General features: G+C 55.6%; 1 protein-coding gene across 6 annotated transcripts in view; it reads right to left on the bottom strand.

Moving 5' to 3' along the window:
* TBC1D9B (TBC1 domain family member 9B) overlaps positions 1-14,185 on the bottom strand; it is a 44,375-nt gene that overhangs the window by 4,032 nt on the left and 26,158 nt on the right. For 2 of the 6 annotated variants that reach the window (XM_068536500.1, XM_068536504.1), the window contains exons 8-19: positions 11,675-11,836; positions 11,213-11,363; positions 10,482-10,696; positions 8,853-8,970; positions 7,404-7,689; positions 5,538-5,667; positions 5,311-5,409; positions 4,474-4,542; positions 3,227-3,467; positions 2,747-2,812; positions 1,000-1,071; positions 686-736 (exon numbers count right to left, since the gene is read on the bottom strand). In XM_068536500.1, the coding sequence (XP_068392601.1) occupies positions 686-736; positions 1,000-1,071; positions 2,747-2,812; positions 3,227-3,467; positions 4,474-4,542; positions 5,311-5,409; positions 5,538-5,667; positions 7,404-7,689; positions 8,853-8,970; positions 10,482-10,696; positions 11,213-11,363; positions 11,675-11,836 (1,660 nt within the window). The remainder of the gene's footprint in view (positions 1-685; positions 737-999; positions 1,072-2,746; positions 2,813-3,226; positions 3,468-4,473; positions 4,543-5,310; positions 5,410-5,537; positions 5,668-7,403; positions 7,690-8,852; positions 8,971-10,481; positions 10,697-11,212; positions 11,364-11,674; positions 11,837-14,185) is intronic. The other 4 variants (XM_068536501.1, XM_068536505.1, XM_068536502.1 and 1 more) reach the window with 3 other exon arrangements.

The following is a 14,185-nucleotide window of genomic DNA, read 5'->3' as shown; positions in this document are numbered from 1 at the left end:
TAATATCTTGATAGTACCTTTTAATTTCCCTTTTGAGCGTGTATTATCCTTGGTGTGTTATTACCTATCCCCCATGAGAAATAATAGGGCGGTGTTTTGGTTGGTTTTCTAGGTGTATTACATACCACCAGCTTGATTGCCAAATCCCAGGCCCAGAATGCCCCATCACCCTGGACCCAGTACTCCCAACAGGTTTTAAGTGTAGCACAGGGATGACTTCTAATAGGCACTCAACATACGTATTTTTCCCCAACAAAAAAGTTGTGTGGAACATGAAAATGTTTCCAAAGAAAGCATCTACCACTCTCCTGCACCTCTGCTCAGCTGTGCTTTGTCTGTTTCACAATGACAGCTCTGCAATGATAGCATTTTGTGTTTTCCTATGACCATGATGACAGAATACTTTCTGCATGTGGCTGGGGAGGTGACACCCTAGTGCCTGTGCAACACCCGCTATACTGTGTGTCCTCATTTACTGCCCCCACGCAAGCACAGCAGCTGCCTCTCTCCACCCCAGTCCACGGCTGGCTCTGGGTCCTCCTCAGAACTTAGCCACACAGGAGGCGTCTCTGGAACTAAGAGCTTCCAGGCCTCCTGACCATGCAGGGGAGCGTTCAGGAGATAAAACCCAAGGCCCTGGGGAAGCCAAGTGCAAAGGGGGCGCCCCTGCCCCCCAGGCACTGACCTTGAGCCTCCCAGGGCAGGAAAAGATCCAGGTCGGAGGCCAGAGGAGATGCTGGAAGGGACAGCAGAGGAGGAGCAGAGGCAGAGGGAGGGAGAAGCCCGGGTCCGGGAAGGCAGAGACAAGAGAAACAGGAGTGAGAACACCCCCGGGGGGCCTGGCCCTAGAGAGAGAGGCAGCTTCCCCCGGCTCTCGCTCCGCGCCTCCCCACCCAGCACACTCCCGGAGCCCGTGGAGGGCCGCCAGCCGCCTGCAGGCGCCCCACAGCAGTGCTGCTCGGCACAGGGCCTGAGGCCAGTGGAATACAGGGTGCTCACCTTCTGAGGAGCTGTTCTCGGTGAAATAATGGGTCGCTTCCAGGGCTGACTCAGCCTCCTCTGGGCTCAGGGCTGTGCTCGGAGTGAAGGAAGAGTGAGGGCAGGAGGGAACAACTTGATGCTCACCGAACGAAACCTCCCTGAGCCCTGGACAAAGGCCCTCCCCCCACCTGCCACTGCGTGCTCCACTGCTCCCAGCCCCACCAGTATGGTGTGCGGTCATAGTGGTAACAGCTGACGACTGATTCTGGCTGACTCGTGCATTGTGTTTGAAAATGTAATATATACATATCCCGGATAAAAATCCAGTCAGCACAGCTGGGACTTGGTTGAGCGGCCATCCTTTCCCCCACCCCATGATGATGCGGCCCAGAGGATTCTTTTGGGATGTTTTATGCTCCTGCAGGTACATATGCAGGGACCGGCCAGGCACAAGTGACTTGTTCTCACTTTATACACTTGGGCATTGTTCCACACCAGCACATACTGGCCTGCCTCATTTTGCAATAAAGTAGTCTCTGGGGTGTCGGATCCACTTGGCTCTGTGCAGGGGGCTTATTCTCCCCATTGTACGGAGGGGGAGGAAGTGAGCGAGTTTTAACAGTGCGTGGCACAAGGGGAGGTGGCAGGTGTGGGCCGCCACTAGAGCCCTAGATGAAGCAAGGTGGGCAGAGGTGGCTTGGGAGTGGCAGGGCTGGCCGCACGTGCCCTCATGGACAGGCTCTCGGCACAGTGGGGTCTGCCCAGCCCAGGCCTCTCTCTCAGCAGAATGAGAGGCGGCCTATACCAATCTTTCCATGGAAGTGTCCCCAAGGCCACTGTTCCTTGTTGCGTTACAGGGAAAAACCAGCCACAGGTGAGAATATCTGTGTCAGGAGCAGTTGTCTCTCCAACTCTGGATGCAGAGAACAACCCTGAGGGAAACTTTAAAACTACAGTCTGGGCCCCGCCCCAGGCCAATCAAGTGAGAGCCTCTGGGATGAAAAGTCACTCAGGCCAACTCTGAGGCAGCGCGGACTCCCAGGGGCAGGTCATGAACAGCAGCAGGAACCCAGGACAGCTCCACCCCAGAGCAGAACCCCTGGGGCCAAATTTTCACCTGCCCGTCTCAATTCCCTCCTGTGAAAATGGGGAAGCCCTCCCCCCTGCGCTTGGAGAACTCTGAGTGGCCACCCCTGCTGAGCCAGGCGAGCTAGGCTGATGAAGCAGTGAGACCCCATGCTTTGGGACCAGCTACTGTGGACTATCCACTGTGAGTGTCCCAGCAGGCCCGGCACTGCTAGAGAAGCCAGAGGAGAGCAGCCATACAACAGGGCCCCCCGGCCTTGGCACTCCCAGGCCGCTCCTCTGGTGAGAAACAGGAACCCTCGAGAGACTTAAGGATAAGCTAATGAACACAAGAGACTCAAACCTGAATATCCACTCCTGTGAGTCCCCCTCATGAGGGGGTGTTCTAGTTGAGTGACACAATGCTTCATCTGGGCCTTTGCCTGTGGGCAGAGTCCTCCCTGAGACTCCCGCACATCCCTTCCCAGGCCACTCAGGTCATGGCCCTGCTCTCAGACCAAGATTGGGCTGGGCTTCAGCCCCCATGCTCTGGCTCCTCCACGCTCTCTGTCAGGACGGGTGGGTCTCCTAGCTGCCGCAAGGCCCAGCACTCCACAGAGGCCTGTGCCTTGGAATGCTGCAGCTCCAGCTCTGGACACGTGAGAAGCCCTTGCTGAGGAGTGGGACGGGAGGCTCTCACCTGGAGGCAAGTGCAGCTTGTAGAGCACCTTGAGCTTCTCTGTCAGGTCCCCATGGTACATCCTACCTGTGGAGGAAGGCCAGCAAGGAGGCACGCTGGCAAGAGGGCACAAGAGTCCCACGGCCAGTCCACATTCGAATGCCTCCCCTTCCAATGGGTTCTGGTGGGACCCTCCTCGCCACCTGACTCTCTCCTGGACAGGACCCTGGGGGTGAGCACCAGGCCTCTGGCTTTCCCCTTCTCTGGGGCCTGCAGGCCCGGCCTCCAGCAGTGGACTGAGGGAGGGGAGGGGAGGGAGGGCTCCCACTGGACCTCCATGAATCTCCAGTGGGAAAACTGCACTTCCTTTAACAAGGGTCAAGGGCTCCAGGCTGCCCTCAGCTCGCTGCAGTGGGAAGACTGGCCAGGACTGGCATCTGAAGGCTTCCTCAGAAAGGGCGTGGGCACGGACAGGCCCCTGCAGGCCCTGGAGCCACTCACTCATCCCTGTCACGAACTCCTTGAAGTTGATCAGCGAGTCCTTATTTTCATCCAGGAGCCGAAACATGCGCCCCGCCAGCACGGGTGTGTGGGAGCCACAGGCCCAGGGTGTCAGGCTGGCGAAGAGTTCCCGGAACTGGTTCGTGTCAACGCGGTACTGCTCCAGGTAGGGCAGGCTGGGGTCCCGACGCACAGCTGCAGGGTGGCTGCTCCCCCAGTACTGGCTCGCCAGCTGCTTGGCCTGCAGGGGGCATAGCCTGGTGAGATGGCCTGGCCTCCTGGCCCCTGGGTGCTTAGGATTACCAGGCTGGTTGGTGTGTTCACCCTCCTCCTCCATCCAAGTCTGCAGAGTCCTGGATAGTGAGCACTGGGCTAGACACAGCATCTCACAGAACCTCCTGCGTTGGTGCCATCAGCCCCTTGTTTATAGCCGTGGGAGTCAAGACAGGGCCCTAGGACTGCCAGCCACAGCGGCCAGAGCGGGTGAGAGGCAGCACTGGCTGGACTGCTCTGACCTTAAGGCCACAGCAGGGTGGTTATCTTGGGGGTTGAACCAGAGGCAGCTGGAGGGGCAGATGGGACCCGACAATGAGATCAGAAAGGCATTGTAGACATGGCTGTTTCTGCCTGCTCTTCACACCCTTTCCCCTTCTTCTGTTAACAGCACCTGAACTTTTCTTGGAGAGCCCCTCTTGTCCCACCCTCAGGCCATGGGGTGGGCACGTGGCCCAGTTTTGGGTCAGCAGCAAACACCCTCCTGTAGCCACAGCACCTAACTTGAGTCATTCCAACAATCAACCCTAGGCTTTGTGCTAAAACCACTTAGAAAGAAAAATTTTCTTTTCACTGGGGTTACTGAGAGGACAGGATGACCTTGGAGGTGCTGACAACAGTCCTGCCACTTTGTAGGAAGAGCAGTCCAGGTGATATCTGAGGTAGGGGAGCTTGACAGGATGCTGGAACACCTAGATACAGTCATGCCTGAAGCTGTGCATTCCTAGACTTTCCAGTTTCATGAGCCAATGCATTCCCTCTTATATAAGCTGACTTGAGTGGATTTTCTTCCACTTAAAAGAGTGTCCTGCCTAAACTCCAAGAAGGATTAAATTCTACCATGTGAACTTTGTAGTAACTGCATCTGAGGATGCTTTTAAATCTACTTGTCTCCTGGCAGGAGGCTGCTACGCTGAGGATGAATTTAGGGGACTAGGATGGGATAGTGGTCCTCCCTTGCTCTCGGCTGTCACCTTAAACACCATGTAAAGGTCCTCCAGCTCTTCCATTGAGAAACCAACGTCCCCAGGTATAGCTCGGACCTAGAAGGAAAGAGAAACAGGAAGTATTAATGAATTCTCAAGTTCCTGCTCTTTGAGAGAATCCCCATGGGGATGAGGGCAAAGACACGAACTGCCCTCTTGGTGTTGCCAGCTGGCTGAGCACATGAGGGTAGTCCATTCAGGAAAGAAGGTGTGGTCCACACTCTTACCCCTCATCACCCATCCTGCCACTCAATTCACACTCCCTGAGCTCCTTGCTGGTGGGCACTGGGGGTGCCTTTCTGAACACCCAGTCAGGGACACAGGGTGAGGGGCGGTGATCAAGAAACTGCTATCTGGATCCCTCGAAAGGTCCTGGCACTGGCTCTTTGGAAGGTGACCTAGAACTTCCCAGTAACTTCTCTCTCCAGAGACAGGAGGACAAAGGCTTGCAGCAGAGGTCAGCGGGCTGAGTGGATGGAAGGCTGGGTGGCTGAGTGTCGCTACCCAGGGGCAGGGGTTAAAGCCAGGCCTGAGGGCTCAGTCCAGAGTGGGATCATGCTTAGCCTTTAGGCATTGAGGCATCAGAGAAGCTTCCCTGTGACCAATCCACAAGCAGAAAATTGTGACCAGCCCTCTCCCCACTTCCCTAAATTTGCACCTTCACTCCTGGATTCCAGTCCCACACAAGACAGTGCTAGGGGACTCTGCATCCTGCTTCTCGGGGAAGTCTGGAGATTGCTCGGCAGGAGCAGCCCACTTGGTCACCATCCCCACCCCGGCTCCAGCCTGCACCCTGGGGCCATGGGAGCCCGGGCCCGTCCGTACCACACTCCTCTTGGCCGTATCCTCCAAGGACTGGATCACTTTCAGCCTCTGTTTAAACCGCATCTGTTCAATGTCCTCGGCCCTCAGGCTGCTGAATTTCTACCAGTCAGAGATGATTCAGTGAGATAAGGTGGAACCACAGAGCAGAGGACAGCCACCCGCCATGGCCAGCTGCACCCATGGCCCCATGGAGTTGTCTGGCCAAGAAGCCCCCAGGGAATGCTGACCTCATATGACACCTTCAGGAGGTCGAAGATGTCCACCTCTTCAGGAGGGTCATCTCCACTGGTCAGCAGGGCATGGAGGTGTGGGATAGGAGGAGAGACACTCTGCTTATTGACCACATTATCCAGGTATCTGTAAGGATTAAAGGACAGAAATCTAGATCACCCACAGGTGACAGGGGTGTCTTACCCATGGCTAAATGATGTGGAGAGACCTAATTTGCCCAGACTCCCAATCAATGAGCGAGTGTGCTGAGGGCTGGGCATCCTCCAGGAGAGAGAAAGATGAGCCACTGCAGGGAGGAGGGGGAGAGGCACGCCCTGGTGGGTACCCTGGCAAATCAGGGATACCCCCTGGAGGCAGTGGAGAGGCTTCAGCACTAACTCTGAGAAAGCTAGGCTGTCCACTGGGGTCCCACGGAGCGGGGGCGGCCTTTACAAGTCCAGACCCTACCAAACCAGGAGAGAGGTGTGTCCCAGCTGGAGGGATGACACGCTTCCTCCATCTGGCGGGTCACTGGGCCAGATGTGAGGACTCCCTGCCTGGCCAGGAAGAATCAGGGACCAAAGGAGTGTCCCAGGAGGAAGGCGAGGGAGAAGCCCTGCTGTGGGGGTGTCCGAGGAACACAGCCTCGGGACAGGGCCTGACCTTGGCTGGACTAGCCCAGCCAGGACCTCACACTCTCCCAGGCTCTCTGGCCGGGCCTGACACTCAGGTGGGAGACACCCACTGGCTCCGGCACCATTCCTGGTCAGGCCCTGCTGCTGAGGAGTGGCCCCATCTGTCTGGTGTGGGAGATGGGCATGAAAACCACTTGCCGACTCTGGTCACGGGCTGAGTATCTTGTCATCACTGAGGACAAAGAGCTAGCATGGCCCATAGCAGAGAAGCAACAACTCTGCCAGCCTGGGACCCTTGCAGGTTCCCAGTCAGCACCTGGGCTGGCTCAGCAGGCAGGTGGCAGCGTCCCTGGCTGTTCCCGGTGGCTGGGAGCATTCCAGGCTGGGCAAATACATGCACGTGGGCTGGCAAGGCTGTATAGAGCTCAGGGCCTGGGCCACAGTGAGGACCCCCCAAGGAAGGCACCTGGATATAAAGGCCTTGAAGGCCAGGCTGGGGGACTTAGATCCTTTGTCCAGAAAACCACCAGTGGCACAGGGAGTCCCCATGTCCCAAGGGAGGAACAGGGTCAGATTCTGATCAGGAAGAGCCCTGTGGGATGCTGGTGGATGAGACTGGAGCAGGGAAAACTGTGACGATGCAGACACAGGGCCCTTGGCAGGGGTGTCATGGGTCTGCCCTGAGGCTGTAGGGGTTGAAGGGAGGGGCTGGACGCCAGAGAGAGTCCACGAGGATGGGATGCGGGGACTGAGGGAGGACGCGAGGCATCCAGGATGACCCTGGGCCTTAGGCGTGCCTGGTGGATATCAGCTCATTCAGCAGCTACCGTAGGCCCAACATGGGCCCTTGTCTAGGTGACGGGGTGAGAGGGATGCTGCTGAGCTGGGAAAGGCACGACCAGGACTGCTTTGCGGGAATAACAGACACCCAGCCTTCGCTAGAGGCGGGAGGCCCTGCTCTTCCGGCTGCCTCCTGCCCACCAAGCCCTCTAGCCCAGTGTTCTCTGGCCCACTACCTGTTTTACCTTCTCCCAGCACTTATTACTACTCCAGTACTCTTCTGTCTCCTTCCAGAAAGGAGGCTCTCTCCGCCCCCCTGGAGTATCCCCGGGTCTAGCCCTGTCTGGGCACTTGGTAGGTACAGTCCCAGGATGCTGACCAAGGAGCACATAGGGCTGGGGATGGGGGGCGTGCTGCAGTCAGTGCTGGCCAACTCCCCAGCAGGAGGAGGGAGGCCGGCTCGGTCACCTGCCCAGGACGGTCATGGCCTCGCCCTCGTCGCTGCAGCCCAGTAGCTGCTCCATGTTGGCATCCAGGATGGCCAAGGCCACCTGCAGGATCACCTTGATGCCCTCATAGAAGAAGCAGTCAACAATGACCGCAGCGCTCTCAAAGGGCATGACGCTGAGGAAGAGGGTCAGGAACCAGGAGAGCGAGATGCTGGAAATCACCCCCAGGTCCTGCATCTTCTCGGACAGCTGGGGCAGGAAGTCTCTCGTGAGCTCTTCGAAGATGCCTTGGTCCACCAGGGCCCCTAGGGAGAGAACGAAGGAGTCTGAATGGTGAGCTCACACCCCTGACTCAGGCAGGACCTCATGTGGGACCCCAGGGTCTGAGTTGCAAGAAGCCCACCTGGTCCCCAGCCAGCTCTGCTTACAACTGAGGGCTGGAGGTGGGCAGGTGGGGCGGAGAAAACAAGAACGGAAAAAATCCTGTAAGTTTCCTTTCTACTACTTCCAAACCACTGTGTGAAAAGAACGATTTCTTCCACTATACTTGGATTTTCTTTTTGGGAAATACTAATTTCTCTCTAGGGCGTCAGAAGTAAACAGTGAGCAGCTGCATAGCACAGGGAGATCAGCTCGGTGCTTTGTGACCACCTAGAGGGGTGGGATAGGGAGGGTGGGAGGGAGACACAAGAGGGAGGAGATATGGGGATATATGTATATGTATAGCTGATTCACTTTGTTATAAAGCAGAAACTAACACTCCATTGTAAAGCAATTATACTCCAATAAAGATGTTAAAAAAATAATAAATAAAATAATAAGAAAAATTAAAAAAAGAAAAACAAACAAAAACAAACAAAAATAACAAAACAAAACAAAAAAAAGAAGTAAACAGTGATCTCAGTAGCTTGTGTGTGTCCTGACCTGAAGCTTGTGAACAGATGCAATTCTAAAGGACCCCAAGAGTGGAAACCCCCAAAAGCAAACAGTAAGGGAAGGACATTTTAGAATAACAGACTTAATTATATATGTAATTAAATATATTTGCAAGTGCACTTCCATTTAATAACACAGATTCTACTGGATGTGAGTTCCTAACAGTTGACATGGGGGTATAACTATATGCTCTAGTTGTGATACTGGAAATTTTCCACAATAAAAATGTTTAAGAAGAGTTAGATGGATATGAATTTAGGCCCCAAGCTAACTTCTTCTCTCACTGCCAGCAACTCCTAGAGAATCGCATAAAGTCTGGGAGAGACGGCTGGGGTCTGTGTTTGGCTCTCCACTTTTTAGCTGTGTGAAGATTCAGCAGCTTCCTAATCTATGGAGCGGAAGCTGTGACTGTCTGCAGCCCGGGGCAAGGCTGCGAGGCCTCCAAGAGCTCACCTGTGGGATGTGCTGAATGTAGACCTTGCCCAGGGAGGCCTGCCACCCCCACAGGGAGCTGCCAGTCTCGGGCACTCACCCACCACCCTGGTGTTGTAGTAGTCGGGCAGCATGCGTTCACAGAGGGCCACCAGCAGCCAGAATGCCTCCTCCTCGCTGCCATAGAGCAGGAGCACTGAGGTGACGATGTTCATGGCCTATGGGCACAGAGACAGTTAGGGAGGGTCATGGAGCTGTCCCCTCCCAAGTGGTCTATGCATCCTCCTCTACCAGCAAGCCTGGCAACAACAAACTCTTCCACCCAACTCTGGGCAACTTGCCAAAAGGCAATTTGCAGGAAATCAATTTGACCAAAATGGTCAACCAAGTTCCTCAAATTGGGCCTGCAGGCATTTGGACACCCGAGAAGGCGAGGCCCTTCTTCGGCGTGGTGTCTGATGTCACAGGTGCAGCACGGGGCCAGAAGGATGTGTGAGTGAGCTGCGTGCAATGGCCACATGGCTGCAGGGAGGCCATGGCAAAGTAGCGACCACGCACAGCCTGAGCTGATACCAAGGCTTGTAAGAAAAAGCTTCAATGGTGGCAAATTATCTTAAAAATGATTTAGAGCCAGCACACTGGTTTTCCATGCACTGGAAATATGTCCTGCAGAACACTGGTCCTACAGAAAAGTGATTTCTCTGAAATCCAGAGTCAGTCACAGGGAAACAGAAAGCCATCTGACCTGGCCATGAAAATGCCCACTAGATTTAAAATCAAATGCCCCTGGAAATGCAAATCAAAACTGCAGTGAGATGCCACCTCATACCATTAGGATGGCTACTATCAAAAAAACAGAAAATAACCAGTGTTGGTGAGGGTGGCGAGAAACTATAGCCCTTGTGTATTGTGGGTAGGAGTGAAGAATGGTGCAGCTCGTGTGGAAAATGCTATGACAACTCCTCAAAAAATTAAATATATGATCCAGCAATTCCACTTCTGGGTATAATGCCCAAAAGAACTGGGTTTGGATATTGTACACCTATGCTCATAGCAGCACTATTCACAATAGTCAAAATGTGGAAGCAACCCAAGTGGCCATGGATGATGAATGGATAAACAAAACACGGTGTATACATACAATGGAATATTCTTCAGCCTCAAAAAGGAAGGAAATTTTGACACATGCTACAACATAGATGAAACTTGAGAACATTATGCAAATGATATAAGCTAGTCACAAAAAGACAGTACTGTATGATGCTTATATGAGGTACTTAGTCAAAATCATAGAGACAGAAAAGATAATGGTGGTTGCCAGGGGTAAGCAGGGGAGTTGTTTAATGGGTACAGTTTCCACTTTGCAAGATGAAAAAGAGTTCTGGAGACGGATAGTGGTGATGGTTGTACAATGATATACCTAATGCCACTGAACTGTACACTTAAAATGATTAAGATGGTAAGTTTTATGTTATGTGTATTTTACCACAGACACAAAACAATCAAACGCCTCAGGACCCAGACCAGAAGCACATACATGGCATGGGGATGAGGTGAGCGATGAACACTGCTCCTAGTTTCATCTTTTTCTGTGATTAGGATCTTCCTGGGGGGACAGGGCACAGTCGCAGGTGTGTGAGGCCATCACTTAGGCCCAGGGCCACGGGGAGCTGCTCCTGTGAGCTTCTGGTGGGAGGTGCTGTCTCTGGACCCTGCTAAGCCCCTGTACCTGGCAGTAGCCAATGGTGGGGTTTCGGAACGCATAGGCAGTCAGCACCCGGCGGAGTGCAGCGATCCCGAGCTCATTCTGGAAGGCAGGGTGCTCAGGCATGGAGCGGTGGAGGTCTCGCTCGATCTCCTCCGTGGCCAGGCTGTTCTTCCCTGTGGACTTCTCCACCAGCTCAGCATAGTAGCCAGGGTGAGTCACCATCTCATTCCAGGCCCCTGTGGAGACACAGCTGGTGTAGCTGTCTCCCTCCTCCTCCCCTCCCGGGACTCTGAGGGCAACAGGGCAGGGTGGAGACGTCAATGCACTGCAGAAGAGAAGTGGCACTTTGGGGCTGCAGGGAGGCCAAAAGAGTTGGCCAGGAGCCAGGCAGAGTTTCCCTCATGACTGCTTCTGAGAGGAGTCACCCCACCCAAGTTCAAATGGCTGACTTCCCCTCCTGAAACCATCCAAGTGGCCAAGGGTGTGAATGTTGTCAGAGCCTGCCCCAAGGAAAGGAGGCCTCAGGAGGCCTGTTTGCCTTCCACTGCCGGTGGGAAGGCACCACCCCACTGGTGTCCGCTCCCCGGAACGCCCCTCCTGGCACACATGAGCTTCATTACAGCTGAGAGTCCTGTTCCCGCCCTCTAAAGGCTGGTGGTTCCTGCCTGGCCGACTCAGGAGGCCAGCTGGGGGTCAGCCGAGCTCCCACATGGAAGCTGAGGCTGTGGGGCCGTGAGGCCAGGGCATTTTACCGGAGAAGAGGAGCCACAGCTCCCCCCGGAGGCTCTCGGGGATGCCCTTCAGCACCAGCTCCCGCGTCCTGGTGGTGCGGTACATGCACATGCCGCGCCCGAACTCAAAAAAGTGGATGTTCCATGACTCCTCTTTCATCTTCTCCTTGGCCTGGGGGAACAGCAGACAGGGGGTCTGTGGATGCGACCCGAGTGCTGAGGCAGGTGTCAGGCCCTCCACCTCTCCTCCAAGGGCTTGTGGCGAAAATGCCATGAGCCCAGGCTGGGCTGCGCACGGCATCACCCTCGGGCGTCAGGGACACGGGAACCCCTGCAGAGGCCTGAAGCCCATGACCAGCACTGCTGAACAGGTCACGCAGGGTGTCCCTGGGCACTGCACATCGTCACCCAAGGGCCGCAGACTGGCCCTGCCCTTCCCCCTATCTGGCCTGCATGGTGGTGGAGCCCCGAGTCTGGGCTTACCCCCTTGGCTCCCAGGTCCTCCATGGGCGTGTTTCTCTGGAAGAGTTTGAGCAGGCCCTGGGAAGCGGTTGGAGCCTCCTGTGCATGGGACCCCTGGAGGCCACCGAGGGGTGAGGTCGGGCTGGCAGGCTGTCCTGACACCTCTTGAGGAGCTGGGGAAGACTGGGAAATACAACATGGGAAGGAAAGCACTGAGCGAGTGAGCTGCCCCACTGCCTGCGGGGTGGCCGTGTGGGAAAGAGCAGGAGGCCATGCTGTGGCTCAGCCCTACCTCCTCTCTGGCCAGACACACACCTGTATTGTCCTCCTTCACCAGGGACAGGTTCTGGTGCTCATCCTGTCAGGCCCTCTCTCCGTGAGGTCAGGGCCAGGAGAGAAGAAACCGCAAGGAGACAGCTCCACGTGCCCCTTCCTGAACTCTGTGTCCCCTACAAGGGCTTGACTGGCAGCACTCGTGGGTGCTCCCTGGGATGCCTTTCTTGCTCCAGCCTCTGGGGTGCAGACCCTGCCGAGCCCTGTAGGGACAGCTGCTGGTGGCGTCTGCCCGGACTGTTCTCGGGTCCCACCATTGTAGCGCTGCCCCATGGGGCCCCTGACCACAGTGACCGGCTCAAGTGGGGAGTGCTGGGAAAGAGCACTGGGGCCCCCACTGGAGCCCAAGCATGGAGGGGAAAGCGGAGCAGAGGCAGGGTGACATCAGGCCTGCTCACCCAGTACGTCCCAAGACTGATAGCTTGCCTCACCCTTTTCAGACTGACAGAGTCCTAATTGAGGGCATGCCTCCTGCGGGTGCCCTCAGTGACAGCTGAGTGTGGGAAGGAGTCCCCTTTCCTCTCCTCCCTCCCTCAGGCCCTGTCCACTGCACCCTCAAGGGCCCCTCAAAGAAGAAGGGGCTCCCAGGCCCTCTGAGGGCTGGTGGCTGTCCGCAAGGCTCCCTCTCTCTGGGCCACTTGCCTGGCCTGTGGTGTGGCCTACAGTGGCCACACATCTCTTGGGCCACACCACCTCTTTCCTCTGGACACTTGTGCAGCTCAAGACCGGGCTCTCCTTGGCAGTCCGCCACACTTGCAACAAGGCTGTGGGGGCTTTGGGAGGCGAAAATAAAGACACAGGCCTAGAACTAGGTGTGTGGGGAGGGGGTCCCCACCTGTGGGCCATCTCTAACCATAAACAGGGCGCTGGTATGGCTGTAGGACCCTCCCCAGTGTAGGAACCTGGGAATCTGCTTTCCCGTTGCACGGATGGCCAAACAGCAAGTGAAATGGATCCTGGGTGGTTCTGGGAACATACTGGGGGGCAATACGGGGCTGGGAGAAGAAAAGGGGGGCATCAAGGACAAAGGTCTAAAAGGAAGCCCTAACATTCAGGGTTCTTCCCCTGGCTTTCTGGAACCCCTACCCCCGGTCCTCACCCAGCAGGGCTAGTGAGGAAGTTCTTAGTATCCTTCAGGTACAGTGTGGGTGACACCAGGCAACTGCCCCTGCTTGTGGATTGTGTTCTACCTGCAGGCACCTGACTTCAAGGTGAGTTCACTGCTGTGGGCAATGGCCTGGGCAGGGAGCTTGTTCCCTAGCCCGGGGGTCAGGTGGAACAGAGTCAGTGCCCACTCTGTCTGTCCTCCTCTCAGCTCCCTCCCCAAGTGCCCACCAGCAGGAACAACACCGCTCTTGGGTGGACACTGGTCACTGGCTCCCTTGAATCCACTTCTCCTTCTGCCAGCAGTGGCTTCCAATTTTGGGGGGGGCACAACACATCTCTCTCCACTCTTGGACCCACACTTTGTGGAATCCACTGAGGTCTGCGGTGGTGGCCACAAGCTAATTAGCATTTCCCATGCCTGCGGGGGCTTGTGGGTACTGTGTCGGCCACTCTGCAGGGAATGTCGGGGTGAGCCAAGGAGGGTGCAGGGGCTGCACCACCATGCTGGTGCCACACATGCCCCGGGGATGACGCTCATCCAGTGGAGAGAGCCCAGCTCTGATGACAGGTGGCCAACTGTGTGGACTTCTTGGCTTCGTGGGCCAGTGAGCTCCCCTTCTGCGTGCTCCAGTCTGAGCTGAGTTTCTGCCCTTGTGCCTGTCAGCTCTGATCCCACTGGCTGTGGTCAAGCAGGGGTGCTGGACACCTCCCCGCAGACTTTCACCCTCTCTGTGTTCCTTACATGAGAACCCGCACCACAGCTGCGATGGCTTCACAGGGAACACATGCTAAACTCATCAAACTGTGCTATTTCAATATGTACAGCATATTGTATACCAAATTTACCTCAGTAGAACTGTTTTTAATAAAAAGGAAAAAAAAAAAGAGAACTCTGCTAGGTTCATATCCACAGCCTGCCCCTCTGCCCCTGGCTGGTGTTTTCAAAATGGATTTTAGATAAACTAAAATACATTTTCATGACAAACTGCCCGAATCCAGGGACATGACCCCAGTCCAGACCCCAAGCATCCTGATGCAGAGAGCCTGCTTCTGGCTCGAGGTTCCCTGCAGGGACAAGGACACAGATGGACT

The sequence above is a fragment of the Eschrichtius robustus genome, chromosome 2, assembly GCF_028021215.1.
Source record: "Eschrichtius robustus isolate mEscRob2 chromosome 2, mEscRob2.pri, whole genome shotgun sequence".
In the NCBI taxonomy this organism is placed as follows: Eukaryota; Metazoa; Chordata; class Mammalia; order Artiodactyla; family Eschrichtiidae; genus Eschrichtius; species Eschrichtius robustus.
Note: the sequence above shows the minus strand (reverse complement) of the source record. Positions and strands in the feature narration are given on the sequence as shown.